Source organism: Pieris brassicae, chromosome 14 (genome assembly GCF_905147105.1).
Source record: "Pieris brassicae chromosome 14, ilPieBrab1.1, whole genome shotgun sequence".
Taxonomy (NCBI): Eukaryota; Metazoa; Arthropoda; class Insecta; order Lepidoptera; family Pieridae; genus Pieris; species Pieris brassicae.
The window spans coordinates 974,701-989,947 of record NC_059678.1 but is presented as its reverse complement, the minus strand read 5'-3'; the positions used below and the strand labels follow the sequence as shown (position 1 = coordinate 989,947).

The window sequence follows — 15,247 nt, the reverse complement described above, 5'->3', positions numbered from 1 at the left end:
CGCCACACGCGCACCTATAACTGTTAAGATGGTCGCCCAAAAAGGGCCGTCATCGCAGCCCAACGCACCACTGCCGGCCTTTGAAGGAGAAGGAAGCCCAGCTAACTAGTGACAGCTTTTTCAAAATTAGTAAATGTCAGAGACATTCGACTAATTATTATCCGATTAAAAATTAGGAAAACAAACAATCATTTTGGAAATCAATATATTTCAAATAAATTACAATATATCGAATAACACTTATTAACAACACGACGTAGAGTACTGAAAGAAAAAAAAACAGTATAAAAAAACTCTTCAATAAATAAACTAAAATACTGGAGTGTAAAAATAAATTAAACACTAAAAAAAATTGCACATGAGTAATGTGGGTAGTCTACATACTACCCACTTTTTACAATAATTATTCTATAGAATCATTTCGAATTTTAGAACATTTACCATTAAAGACAAGTATAATTGAATGGTTAATATAAATTTTAGGTGTTCATAATAGCATCATTCAAATAAAATTCACTTTAATAAATTGTATGGAAAATGCTTTCCAGCTAAACCGTATACTTGACAAAGTTCAAAGACTAGTTCAAAGGGGCGCAATATTAAAACACTTTGACAGGCATCACGTGATCACATCACATCACGTGACAATGGTATCCGTCAGGATTACAGTGGAAAATAGCTTTTGTGTATTGTGTAAAAGAATCGTTAGATTGATAAGAGTCTCTCAAATAGCCAAACGTTTTTGTCTCACGCCCCATATCGCTCTAGCTCTTGTTCATAGACAAGTCAATTGTCAATTCACATCGTTTTGTCATTGACAAATCTATCGGCTACATACAAGTATCAAGTCATTAAAAAGTTCTATGGTAACTACATATCTAAAACTACTAAATTAAAAGATCTAACCTCACAAGTTTCTTCAAATTTTCGTTCGTTACTCTGAAGAAACAAAAATATATTTGGTAAATAATGCTTTTTACGTAAAGCGTTGCGTTCATCGTAAATAACTATAGATTACTTAGTTACGTGACCAGGCGTGTATATAACAAACAAAAAAAATAGTAACAGTAATAAACTGTCGATTTGAAAGTGTCAAGACACCACACGACACACGTCATTTGTAAAGTGTCAATAGTCAGTAACAAGTGACACTTGACACATACTTGTGACGCTGACTCACAGAAGCAGGTTGCTTACTTGTCTTTCAGAGAATTCCAGACATTCAATTAAAAAACGTAAAAAATCTTGTCTTACTTGCCGACCACTTTTTTGTTTGGCCGTATACATTGGTTTGAAAGAATTCATCAAAAATCGACACTAACTCTTTACATCATAAACAAGAGAGGACACGAAAGACCACTCAAACGGGTACATTAATATATATAAATAAATTAATAGTCTCCGAAGCACATTTGATACTCGATGTTATGCAATAATAATTATTTTATTATTATATTAATTCTGACCGGAAGATAATTTTTTCTCCAGCTCCATACAACGAATTGGACGCTCCGGATCCGAATACTCATCTTGGTGCATCACTTTCTTTTCAATCTGTAAAATCAAGTGGTCACTGTCAACTGTCATCTGTCACTCAAAGTCAGTGTTGCTGTTAACGAAAAAAAAAATATAATAAGCGGGCAAATATAATTACTTAATTACAACATTATGTACCAATATGAGTGACTTCAGACGTGCGTGGATTTTCAATTTTAACTCAAGAGTTACTCGACCGATTGAGTTTCTGATAACACAATTGTGAACATACACATACAAGTACAGACTGACAGACAGACCTTTTAATCATCACATTACCTCTGGCTCCCCCATCAGTGTATTGGCCAAATACGGCGCCCGCAGAACAGCTCGCCAGTACAACTTCTCGACTGGCCTATTCACGCACCATCCAGCCACACGAATGCCCAAACCGCGCCAGTATTCCACTTCACGACTAAAAAAACCTCTTCAAAATTCACTAGAGCTCATTTTATTTAGCTTGAAAGTGGTACAATACAAAAGCCGCCTTAGGCCCTAAAAGTCGACGGCGTGTGTCAGGCACAGAAGGCTGAACACCTACTTGCCTATTAGATTAACAGATGATGATGAAACTGATACCTACATAAATCTGAGGCCCAGACCTAAAAATGTTGTTGCGCCACGATTTGTTTTTATATTATATACATTAAATTCTTTTGTTTAATGTAACTTCTTAATTAAATGCCAATGCGAACTATGCGGCCGGTAAAAGGTCTTGTCAAAACGACAACACGAAAGTCAGTCGTTGTGCCGAAGTAGCCGTAAAGGTACTAAATAATAAGCTAGATGACGTCATAATACCAGACAATTAAATGGATATTAAATGAAAATTAAATATGAAATAAATTATTTTTTAATATTCCATCTGAATTGCGAACATAAACTCCATAATAAACACAGAGTATTAAAAATTAATCAGTGTTACGATAGCAACAGTCTGTGACACATTACATTTTTAATAATCTATGGACGCGTCCGCTTGGTGCGTTTGGCGCCAATTGACGCTATTAGTTTACACCAATTATGAAACGAGATAGTATTTTTTTTGTTGACATTAAAAATACAAATATATATATTGCAGTGCGTCTATAATGTTTGGATGTGCAGGTGTGGACTTTTTTACGCCACAAAGCGAGCTGTATCACTGATAAGGCTGCGTTTAACTCAGTTTGTTGTCTCTCTCACGCGCTTTGTCCCCGCATATTCCGTTTCGTTAGACTTATAGACAATAGTTTTTTAACTGCTATCGCGTGTAGAATTTTTCGATACCAAATGAAATAAAATAACGAATTACAATCAATCTTATCAATGTTAAATTGAATTATTAACAGTTTTTGTTAATTTAACTATAACTCTTAATTTTAATAACTAAACCGTTAATCTTATCCAAAGTTTGTGACTGAAAATATTAAAAAAAGATTAAAAACTAACCAAACTTGATATATTTTACATTAATTTAATTTTAATCTAATAACCGTTAGTATCGGTATTGTATCGGCAAAAAGGCTTGTCGATGCATCCCTAGTCTTAAAAAAGTAAAAGAACAAACTACTTGTATGTTTTAACATATCTTAAACAAGTTGAACTGTCTGTCAAAAGTAGCATAACTTTTAAAGACATCCGAAACAGTAACTCACGGACTGACGATGTCCTTGTGTAGGAGAACTGCGCTGACTGAACACCATCGAGCTGTCCAACGCCAAAATGCTGAGTGGATCACGTCCAAGAAGCGAACTAATGCCTGCATTGCCAAACGACCGGCGAATCTAAAAAAAAATTTAAACCGATTGCAGGGTACACTAACTCACATTTTTGAAGTAAAATTTCTTTCTCGGCGTTGTAAAAAAAATTACCGTCACATTTTTCGGTTACGCGTCACATTTTAACGTTACGCGCCATCTTTTTCATGTCCCTACCACGGTCGATTCGAAGAGATTCAAAGCCATTAACAAAAATATATAATAACGATAACAATGATGGTAACAATTCTATTATCATTAATGAAATTCTGTAATAATCTCAGTAGTAATAACGTAAAATGAAATAATTGTAATATTTGTATTCATGTCTATGATAATGAAAGCCTTTTGTTAAACTTTATCTTATTTAACTTTATTTCACCAATTTCTGTAAAGTTGCATATAGTAGAACATTTTTCACTTCTTACGTGTGTACACTAGAACCCCCTCCTTTTTTGTATAACAGGGGGCAAACGGGCTGGAGGCTCATCTGTTTTTAAGTGATACCGCCCATGGACACACATTACCACAAGAAACTGGACTTTTAAGAGTTCGTCTCTCATCATTCGTAAAACATGACCACCACGAAAAAGTATTTTAATTTAATATAAGCAAAATGATTCTCAAATAACATGTCAAAAGAAACCCCGGAATTACCTGATACTTATACACTTCACATCATCATCATCCGCCTCGTCTATAAAAGTCTCCCAAAACTGACTTACCGAGGGTTTGTGGGTCCGTTCTCAGCATCATAGTTAAGAGCACTAAAGCAGTACGGACGGTAGCTAATGGCTCCAACAATATTGGGATCTTTTTTTCGTATCTAAAACGTAATCGCCTTCATAGTAAATATGGTTCACCACCACAAATGCGTGTTTCACGAAATTCATATGTATGATGTGTAACTATTACGTTACGAGAAATTTTTTGACAATCACCAAAAACAGGTCAAGCTGCGTTTTTGAAGTTGGTAAATTTTAAAAGCGAATAATCTTGGTGTTGATATTTTTTTCGAGTTCCATTTCGATCCCATGCATCGAAAACATCGTGGGAAAACCGGTGATCACGACTGATCACCTACTTGCCTATTAGATTGACATATTAAAAAATCAAATAATTTTATTATGGAACATAAAATGTTGGTGTCACTTATTTCACGTCATTAAATTTGAAGTAGACATCCCTACTCATCGGCAAAGAAGGCAGAGGATGAAGGACGAGAGAAAAAGCCGTAAAAAAACACTCGGAATTCTTTTAAAATATCAAATAACACTTATTTTATAACAAATATCGCAAATTAATGATAAGTAGCCTGTCTAGCACTAGTCCCAGGCCCTTTTATCAACTAGATAATCGTTAATATAGTGAGCCTTATAAACACGAGATATGAGGCCCAGACCTAAAAAGGTCACGTCACACGCCACTGTTTTCTTAATGTTTAATAAATAATATTATCCTATTACACGAATTTTTCATTAAAATACATACTGTATTGTATTGTATGTACATTCAAAAAAATGCAAAATAACTCACCTGATATAATATGAATGGGTTGAATGTGGTCACAACCGCGTATTCATGCAAAATTGGATTGGACGAGAACACACGAAGAATACCATTTATTACCTATAAACAATGTTTAGGTAAGCACGATATAAACATTTGGACCACATATACCAGAAGGCAAACGGGCTACAGACTCATCCGGACCCATGGACACGATGCTAGAAATCGCGAGTGCGTTCACGAACTATTAAGAATTAGTACACTCCTTAATTAAAACCCTAAATTCAATTGGTACCGTAATACTTCCACGTAATGGGCGGCAATTTAAAGTCAACGTCAACGTAAATATTGTCTATTTGAATATGTCAATTGTCATTCACAACATACAAAAAAGTTCCTATAATCGTTAACATAACAATCCTCACCTGTTTGTCTTCACCCTTGACGTCAATTATCATCCTAACTTTATTGGCCAAGAGATAATCTATGGCATCATCAAGCAAACAAAGAGTAACATCTTTGTAGTGTTGCCTAAAAAAAGTTTCTATTCTTTAATCTGTCACTTTACACAAATCTAAGACTACATACTGTCTTGGCATTGTTGCATCGTCACTTTAAATGTTTCTTTTAATGCACTCATTTTACTGTAACCTATCTAAATATCTAAGCACAGACGTTTTGTATTCCAAACGGCAAAACAAAGGCTTGGCCAACGTTTCTTTGCATAAAATTTCCCAATGTATGGATTATTAGATCGTCAAACAATCCAGATACAAACTCGTAAATCACATTTACAGAGGCCTTGCTACATATATTGATCTTGAGTTTCCAAAAACTAACACAGACACAGCGCACAATCATAATTACCCTCATCTAAACTCTCAAATACCACTATATATAAGCCACTAGGCCAATACTGGCTTTGAAGATTCAACATGTTAATTAAATTGGTTTATTTTATCAATTATTTGTTACAACTAGTTTTTTGAAACTTTAAACATAAAAAAGTACCTATTAGGATGTGTTGCACCAACATTAATATTCTTAATGCTATCCCAGTCCATGATCCTTACATCGGCAATGTCAGTTCCAGTGAGCCGTTCCAGACCCTGATCATGAAGGAGCACCAGCTGACCATCACGAGATGTTCTCACATCCATCTCAACAAAATTGCACTCCATTGCAACACACTGAAACCCAAAATAAGTCATTTTAATACTAAGTTACAACTGTGTGCCTGGGTATGGTTTAAATAGAGAATTTATTTAAACTTACACATGTATAAACATTAAATTAATATGTGAAATTATTCGAATTTTTATAAATATATATGATAAGATAGTTTACATAGATTCAAATATTTCATTAAACCTATTTCCGAGAAATAACCAATATTACTAAATACTAACTTTTAACCTTATAATTAAATTCTCTTTTGCATTCGTAGTAATTGATAGAGAAGGATACAATAAAAACTTATAAGAAAATATCAACAACCCTAGAAATATGTTGAACAAACAAAGAAGTACCTATGTCCCGTTTTCATAGCAAATACTTTAATTTATTAAATAGTGATCATAGGGTATGAATTCATATACATAATTATACTACTACTATATTTATTCTGATGTACATTCTATAGACTACAATTGGTCTTGTATGTTTTAATTAGTATACTACTCTAATATGGCCAATTAATTTATTAGAGATTTTTCATGTTTTAAATAAAAGTAGGCAACATTATGTATAATGTGACTAATCTAATAAGCATTTGGAACCTTTGAACTTTTTGAAAATATAATAATGCATGCATGTATGTATGTTTACTGCAATGAGATACTCTTATTTTTAGTCTTAAAAAACCTTAGTATAATCTAAAATTAATACAGGAAAAATAAACTGTTTTTATAATTTTACTTACGTATTTAAAAGCCTGCATTGTATTCTCTGGAGCGTCCAATCCAGCTCCTCGGTGAGCTATGCATTTAACAACTCGGTCAGGATGTTTCTCACTCTCTTTCGACCCAGCTTCGGGCCCAAATATACTACTAACATTATTTGATTCAGGCTTCGGTAATTTTGTATAAAAATACGCCGCAACACCTAATATTCCAACATCCAAACCAAACGGCAAAACTGAATGTAAATATATAAAAAATGTTAATAAGAATGTTATTGCGTAATACATGCTGTTATAAAAAATAGTTAAGGTCGTTAAAATCATATTTTCGTTCGATAGTTCAGTTATTTATTATAAATTAATTTCGTAAGTAATTCTACTTTCGTAATAGACTCGAAAATCGAAAATAAATAAATCGAATCAAAGGCGGGGTCTATTAACATAAGAAATGACAGTTGTCAATTGTCATATAATTTTGTCAATTTTCTGAAAATTTGAACGAAGTTACAATGTCTACAGAGTTTATTGCACACTTTTAACTCGGTATTGAATTTCTTGTATAACCTTAAAATACTACAATTTTATATAAGAAGCACTCACCTCGTACTATCATGGTGAAATCACTTAATTTCTAAAATGTGCCTTCGAAGCCTAACTGCTTTAACGTTTACAGCTTTTATAAACTAAATATTTTGACAACTAATTTGTATGATATATTTAACAATGTGCGGTTTTTATTTCCTGTCTAATATGTGCTAATGTTTAAAAACTATAGTCTTCTGATGATGTTTATCGATGATGTACGATATTGTGTATCGAATGATAAAAAGAATGGTTTCAACAACTGTCAAAACACTGGCACCAACGAAGAGAGCTGTGGTTCCTCCGAGGGATGCTAAAAGGAAATTTGAGCAAAAATAAGCAATAAAATATAAAATTCAAATAGTCTATAACAAGAACTATACATTATTTAGGAATAACTGGCAGTGTCAAGTTAATCAAATAACACTCAAAAATTTGCAATTAGTTTTGGGAGAAAAGACGGTCTGTCGTTGTCAAGAGTGGTATGCACGATAAATAGCTCTTTACTGCAAGTAAATGCTAAATGATTTTTGATGTTTATGTGGTCTTCTCATATTTAGTAAAGATTAGAAAACTTTATTTCTCTTGATTGTAGAGATAAACGTCAAATCTTTTAGTTTTTGACCTCGAATTTTTTTTAGATCTGTAGAAAAATCATCTTATTGGGAATGAATACAAACTGGACTGTCCCTTTTGAAATTTAGCCCGAATGTTACAAATGACATTTTTGACATACGAGTACGAAGTGCCAGTAATTCGCATTCACATATTACGTCAATCCGAGTTTCAATTTCTTTAATACAACATGCATATTACATACGCATAAACACCTTCATGCCTTGAAAGGTATTAAAAATAAAAACGTTAATGTTATAGTCTGTGTGGAAACAGAACCGCGGCCCTTTTGCGCGCTAGCGTCTGGACAGTATCATTCCTATTGGCATCGTTATATGTTATATATTTCTAATTTATTCCGATTAAAATCAATATGATTACTGTCGATATACAATGACGTAACATAACAAAAACACCGCCCGCACCGCCCACGCTGGTTCTCTTTCCTCACAGATAACTACAGATTGTTTTTGACAATTCATTATGATGAAGACATTAATTTATTCCTAATGGGAAAGGCAAAGGACTTTAGTCCATACAGCCAGGTGACAGGTCATTAAAAAAAAATTGCAAGGCTTAGCATTGTTACTAGAATAAACAAAACCTAAAGGAGGTCTATTATTCCACGGGATTATTGATATATGTGATATTAAGTAGAAGGCGATTCATGATCTATATAATTATGGTCAATTGTGTAAAACAAAGCCCGGTTACACCTTTGATAACTCATTAACGAAATTTTATTAATTTTCTTTTGTCTGAATAGCAGAATAACGAATATATTGTTCATATTGTGACAGATTGAATAACTAAATCACTTGAAAATATTAATTGTAAAATACTCGAATTGAAACGTAAACAATAATATGGAAAATCAAAGACAACAACTTAAAATCAGCTTCGACATTTGCCCAACATCATAGACACTTATAACTTTAAGACTTTGAATTTGCTTCAAAGACATTAATTTGATTAACGACTTCCACTTTACACTTAAAACATTCTAGCAATTTGAAGCTTTTTACTTTAATAAGGCGTGTAGACAACAATCAAAGCGTGAAAAACGCACCAAACAGATCATCCAGGCTAAAGATGACATCTCTGTGAAGACGAAACTTTGGCGGCATCAGCGTAAACTTTACAACAGCACCTGGCTCTTCGTCCGTCTCGTTCATGTTTAATTAAAAAAAAACTTATTAATCTAAAGTATTTCAATACAATACATGTTTGACATACGTAAGTCATACTTGAGTGACTCCCGTCGAGTCTTAAGTTCCGACATAACGTAGTCTTACGAGTAGTTCATTCGTAAGACTTCTGTATATACTATATTTGACGTATCGAAATTAGACTTGACACTAAGCATCGTTTCTAAATATTACCTTAAGATTTGAAGGAAGGATTGAGAATGAAAATAAGTACATATAAACAAATTAAAAGCATTAGCAAAAAATGAAATTGAGTAAACGAACCACGAATATCCAGGAAACACAGACACATAATGCAATCGATGATCTACACATAGATAATTTTTAATGCCTTAAATCAATATCGACTAACTACATGTCAATTTCGATGATTCCTCTATCGCTATAAATGTAAGCGCCGATAAATTAAAACAAATGTCGTGACTGTGTATTTCATTATCTGTGGTACTCTGGACACTATGTCCATATATACGTGGTGGGACAAGGGACCACCATACACGAATTAAAAGTAGGACGAGATGGCAAATGCAGGTCATCTGATTTGTTTTATAATTTGATATCTTGGTAGGCCGCAAATGTAATAAAAAATATTTTTAAAAGCCTACTATTAAACAGATAGTATGTCGGGGTTATGGGTCGTATAGCTACGGATTGAGTAAGAAGCTCTTGAAAATAATAATGCGACATTTAGGCAAATCAAAATTTCTTTGTCATGACCAGTGAGCAGCTACAACGTGAGCAGTGTTGGCCTACAGGTTTCAACATGCTACTCTCATCCCTGGGTCGTAGATTCCACGTCTCTGCACCAATGGACTTTACGTGTGTACGGTAAAGGAAAACATGAGGAAACCGACATGGACCCAAAAAGTTGACGGTGTTTGTCAAGCCCAAACGGTTGAATTATTGCCTATTAGAAATGATCACGGAACAGACACAGAAAGCTGAAGTTGACTTTTGGGCATCAGATTTCTGTATCTGTTCCGTGATCGGAAGAAAAATATTGTGATTAACCAGAAACCTGTCCAGTCCGCCCGAGGTCCTGACCTGCACCTCGATATATGGATTTAACTGGCTTATTATTATAGTAACTTACCGAACAAGGATCTTCTTTGTATGAGAGTAGTAGTTGAGCTCGGCACACTGAGGTATACAGGTGCACTTGGCGAGATTCTTTGGAAGATTGACAAGTATCTCCACGTTTCGCCCGATACACGCCATGCCGTCCGAATCACATACGTCCCCATCTTTTATATATTTTCAACGCATTTGAATTTCAAAACATTATCACTTTTCTATTTTGAATTCACGTTTTGACAGCTTCGTTACAACATTGTCAGTGTTGACAGGTGTTTAAAATAAAAGTAGATTGTCTAGCCATAGAGTTTTGTCAATAGTAATGGACAGTGAAATTAAAACTAAAAAAATGTTCATTCATTCGTATTTTCCCATTACTATATTGGTAACTATGGTCACAGAATTAAAATACAATTTGTGCATAGCTGATGTAGGTACGTTTTATTACTACTGCTAACATTGATATTATAAAATTATTTATTCTTACCACCTTTAGTATGAAAATATGGTCGGCAGCCACAGAACATTATCGCCATCTTTGTTCTGCAGTGCATTTGACACAGGCCGAAACTATAAGCCTGGGAAATACCACAGTTTATAAAGAATAGAGTATGGAAGTTGTTCGTAGCGTTTGGTGTCGAAATCAAGTTTACTTTAAATAAACGAGTCTATATGCAAATTAACATTATCTATGCCAGCCTTAAAAGGCAATCATCGCAATACGGCGCGAACTTTACGCGCGAAAAATTTCAATGAAACTTGAGTACATTTTTATATAATATATAACAAACGTGCAGGGAGTCTCATCTGATGTCAAGTGATATTTTATTGATACTCTTAACGCCAGAGGGCTCGGGAGTGTGTTGCCTTTTAAGTATTGGTACGCTCTTTTCTGGTTCAGCTGGTTCCACATAGAACTGCAAATTGAATTAAAATTATCTCGGTAGTTTAAACAGAAACAAGCAAACGCTGTTACGCTTAAACTACCTACTACCTTAATGTTCGTAAGGATTTACAGCTAAAACATACTTGACTTTACATTACATGTTAAAGATGTTTTGTTTACCTTAATAGAATCCGCGAGCCACTCGTCCGGATATTTGCATCGCCTTTGTTCAGGCCGCAAACTCTTTATTCGGTCAGCAGCTACAATCTCCACCATCTGAAGTGATAAACTTCATATAGCCAAGCTAGACTTAGACTGAAAACTTATAGGTTACTGTGGTTTGTGAAAAGCGTTTTCATAAATATACTGTAGCAAATGAATTGTATGGTATATACTTTAATAAATTAATACCTTAAAATCCGTGTTCAGTTCATCCCCTGGATATATTTCCCCTGTTGGGTTGGAGATAGCTGTCGCAATGTCGTATGGCGAATGAATGAAGTACTAAAAACATATCTATATATGTTATATTATAAGTATATACTTATAATGAGACAAGACAAATGTTATAGACATTACCTCGAAAATAAGAAGACTTAAATGGAGATGGGCTGGACACATGATAAGAGGAAAAGATAAATGGAGTAAAATTGTGACATTCTGCTACCCTAGGGAAGGCAAAGGGAGTAGAGGAAGACCACAAAACAGATGGGAAAACGACATCAGACAAGTGGTAGGAGTGATGTGGATCAGAGTGGCCCAAGATAGATATGAATGGAAAAGGTTGGAGGAGGCATTTGCGATTGGCAAACAGATCTGCAATCAAGCAAGATCCAAGAATAGCTTATTTTCAATCTTCTTATATCTAGTTTAATATAATGATCTATGTTTATGTGTGTACCTAAGTATATTATTATATAATATATTATAATAACTGTTTTTTTTTTAATGTTTGGGTTTAAATATTTCAATTTTAGATAAATATTTTATAGGGGCCTACAGGACGCCCATAAAGTCAGTCAAGGCAGTCATCGCAGCAACTGGACACCCAGTTTAGTGGGTAAATTACCGGCATTTGAGGGTGTTGATAGATATGTGTTCAGTTCGTATCTAGATCGTAGATTACTCTTGATGTTGATGTTGTCGTGATAATTTTTAGGCAATAGGTGTTCTATGACCGGCACGCCGTCGACTTTTAGGGTCTGTTGCTGGTTTCCTGGACTTCACTTCCCGTCCTTAGCTCCTTCTCTATTTTCCTTTAAATCTCTACTATTTAAATATTACCTGTCCACATCGTATCCCTAACTTTCGTACTAACTGATGTGAGACTGATCTAAAATTATCGAGATTCATGTGCAATTTTTCTCATTCATATTGTCCTTATTAGTTTAGTTTTATTGTTCCTGTTATTATTATTGTTATGTTAAATTATAAAGTATCGGTTTGACTACTGTCTTATGTTGGAGCATATAAAATAAGTTAATTTATTAGTATCCTTTAACACAACTTTTTTTGTACCTAGGTAATTGTAATGTGCGACAGCAACGGTAAAGGTTGTTTGCGATACCAAACAATATACCCATTAAAGACGTTGCGCTTACTGAATACGGTCTTCAACCGAGCAGAGTGATTTGACAGTAGCGATATTGTGTATATTATATATTTAATACTAGCTGCCCCTGCGAACTTCGTTTCTCCTTAATGTGGTTTTAATTAGCCTTAATACCGTGACACGAATAATTTCACTGTATTAAAGTCACTATAATTTGAATTTGATTTACACTTCGGTCTAAGTAACACGTGGTTGGCTATGCTAACACCAAAAATTTAAAAAGGAGCCTCAATAACACGTGGTAATCATGATATTGAATTGTAGCTTATATGACACGTTTGTCGGTTTACCATAGCAGTGCCATCTATTGATTACTTACTCAATCCAGTCGAAAAGTATCGACATCTGTTAGAATCTTTTGGAGTTAACAGATAATTATGACTGTCAATTAATTATAGACAAATAATTTGCAATAAAATAAAATTGCGACTATAATTAAGGATCTATGCTATCCTATCTTAAGTTGGACCAGACTGCTCGCGGTGTGCCAATTTAATTTAAAATCGGATAAGTAGTTTAGGAGTCCATCGCGGACAAACATCGTGACAGGAGATATTAAGATTATATAGCATTTGTATTGATTTAGTACTCTAAGGATAGTGTATGTATTTGAGAATAAATAAATTTACCCTGACACCCTGGGTCAAAGCATCGATCCGAACGAAGCAGAATTCGCTATGATAATGACACATCATCAGCTTATGGCGTCTCCTGACATCAGTGGTCTGTTGGAACTGCGCGTACTCTGAATTGAATGTCACGCAAAGGCCCTCTTCAGTCATAACTGGAATCCATTGTACCTATGAATGATATTTATTAAGATGAGAGAACCGTAAGCTACTCGAAGAAATTATGCAACTGGATCTCAGCTTTCTGGCCGATGAGAGAATCATGAACGGAGTTACAAATTCTTCTACCATTACAATGCAATATTAGCCTTGAGTAAGGCTTTATGTGTTTCCAAAATATTAAGAAAGAAATGTTCAGCCGTACGAGGTTCAGGGTTTAATATCTCGTTCCCAACCTCAACGTGATGAGATAAAGTGACATTCAGGGCGACATCTGGATGAACATCAATCGCCAACTGCAGTAGATCGATTCCCTTCAAGCTGTCATCGTCCTGGTACTTCCAGAAGTTCTGCAGATTCTCGCGGAATGATATATCGGTTATCAGTTCCACGAACTCCTGATAATATTGGAATTTCTCTTGGTCATCTTCTGTTACGTTCCAGAATCTGAAGAATGAATAAGTTGAAACTTTTGACTATTTTTAGTTGTTTTTTTAAACTTTATATATTGTTTCTAGAGTTATGTAGAATTAGTTACTTTAAATACATAAGTTAAATGGAAGGGCAGTAATTGCAGCCGTTGGTACCTATTTTAGTGGGCACTGCTGCCTTTGAGGTAGGAGTATACTGTTTTATGAATATAGTCATTTTTTATTATTGTTTAAATAGCTATTATTCTCGACAGCTAAAAGTTACAAGTATAAAGTATTTACAATACGGGTAATTAGTTGATAAGTATAAAATTAACCCCAAAGCTAGTGCTGTCCAAGCTTAACGAAAAGAAATGCCAGCATTAAGGTACATTATCACAGCGACCAAACTTTTTAAATTTTAGTTTTAAATTTATGCATTTTTATTTATTATTCTTAAGAGATTAGTCACAAATAATTATTCTATGATGTAATAAAGATTTTTTAATTTTTTTTATTTATCTTTAAACATAACAACAACTTACATAATTGCAAAAAAATGCTACAAAATTTTTTATGAGACTCTTTCGTCTAATTATTGTATATTTTCGTTATTAACAAATGTAAATATAATAACATATATGTTTATATAAAACTAGACTGAGACTGGCTAGGATGTTAAATTCAGTGACAGTCTTTGACGATAAAGTGTACAAAAGTACAAGAATAAAAGCGAGTATTTTGACAATTTGCACACTAATTTGACAGCTTGATAGTTTTCATGATGAAGAGATGTTATTTATAAAGCTGGTTACCGTTGTATTACTGCCTTCATTTTCTCCTGGTCCCTTCGCTCCAAGAAGCAAGCCGTCACGGCTGGGAATGTAAAAGACCAGCTTCGGTAGTCCCGCTGCAGTGAGACCACAACTGGTTCCGAGTTGTACCTCGCTAGTTGGCTGATCGCGCAATAGATTGCGCCAGTGAAGGCCATACAAATTAGTATGAACCAAAGTAATCTGAAATAATTGCCATTGGATCCATCTGATCCAGACTCTGCGCTTAGTATGACTCCCATATGTCAAAAGCTGTGCAGAATGATATTCAACCTAAAGGAAGGATCCCCAACCAGTCGAACCACTGGCTGGCCATAAGGTTCAGAAGTTGTATATATGTTCAGCTGGAATTTCGTCAGCGCGTTTCAGGCAGGCAGGTTTTCGTTATCACACTGATTGTAGATTGTAGACACATAAGACTCCCGTGTGTTTTTATAGACCAGGGAGCAAATTAGCAGGAGGCTCACCTGATGTTACATGATACGGTCGCGCATGGACTCAATGCCTAAGGGCTCGTGAGTATTATTTTCTTAGCTGGGGCAGCTGGTTCCACAT

General features: G+C 34.5%; 1 protein-coding gene across 5 annotated transcripts; it reads right to left on the bottom strand.

Moving 5' to 3' along the window:
- Nucleotides 1-188: 188 nt before the first annotated feature.
- LOC123718105 (glycerophosphodiester phosphodiesterase 1) lies at nt 189-13,881 on the bottom strand. 5 transcript variants are annotated; one of them, XM_045674489.1, is made up of 14 exons: nt 13,686-13,881; nt 13,291-13,461; nt 11,461-11,553; nt 11,230-11,325; nt 10,651-10,741; nt 10,183-10,333; nt 6,706-6,920; nt 5,796-5,974; nt 5,210-5,315; nt 4,812-4,904; nt 4,001-4,101; nt 3,174-3,302; nt 1,816-1,951; nt 189-1,554 (listed from the first exon to the last, which is right to left on the bottom strand). In XM_045674489.1, the coding sequence occupies exons 6-14, from the start codon at nt 10,331-10,333 to the stop codon at nt 1,456-1,458; spliced, it is 1,209 nt and encodes a 402-aa protein (XP_045530445.1). In that variant the 5' UTR covers nt 10,651-10,741; nt 11,230-11,325; nt 11,461-11,553; nt 13,291-13,461; nt 13,686-13,881; the 3' UTR covers nt 189-1,455. The 5 variants fall into 5 exon arrangements, 4 of the variants coding, with proteins under 4 accessions (XP_045530445.1, XP_045530446.1, XP_045530448.1 ...); XM_045674490.1 differs by lacking the exons at nt 10,651-10,741; nt 11,230-11,325; nt 11,461-11,553; nt 13,291-13,461; nt 13,686-13,881 and having other exon boundaries at nt 189-264; nt 907-939; nt 1,467-1,554; nt 10,183-10,455; XR_006754924.1 differs by lacking the exons at nt 10,651-10,741; nt 11,230-11,325; nt 11,461-11,553; nt 13,291-13,461; nt 13,686-13,881 and having other exon boundaries at nt 189-264; nt 907-1,554; nt 10,183-10,454.
- Nucleotides 13,882-15,247: the final 1,366 nt, after the last annotated feature.

Bases quoted from the DNA above. Each gene is read 5' to 3' on its own strand.
- LOC123718105 (XM_045674489.1), bottom strand. From the start codon at position 10,333: ATGGGGACGTATGTGATTCGGACGGCATGGCGTGTATCGGGCGAAACG. The intron at 5,975-6,705 runs GTAAGTAAAATT...TTTGGGTTTCAG, and splicing joins CAATGCAGGCTTTTAAATAC to TGTGTTGCAATGGAGTGCAA. The intron at 3,303-4,000 runs GTAAGTCAGTTT...ATTTTTTTTTAG, and splicing joins AACGGACCCACAAACCCTCG to ATTCGCCGGTCGTTTGGCAA.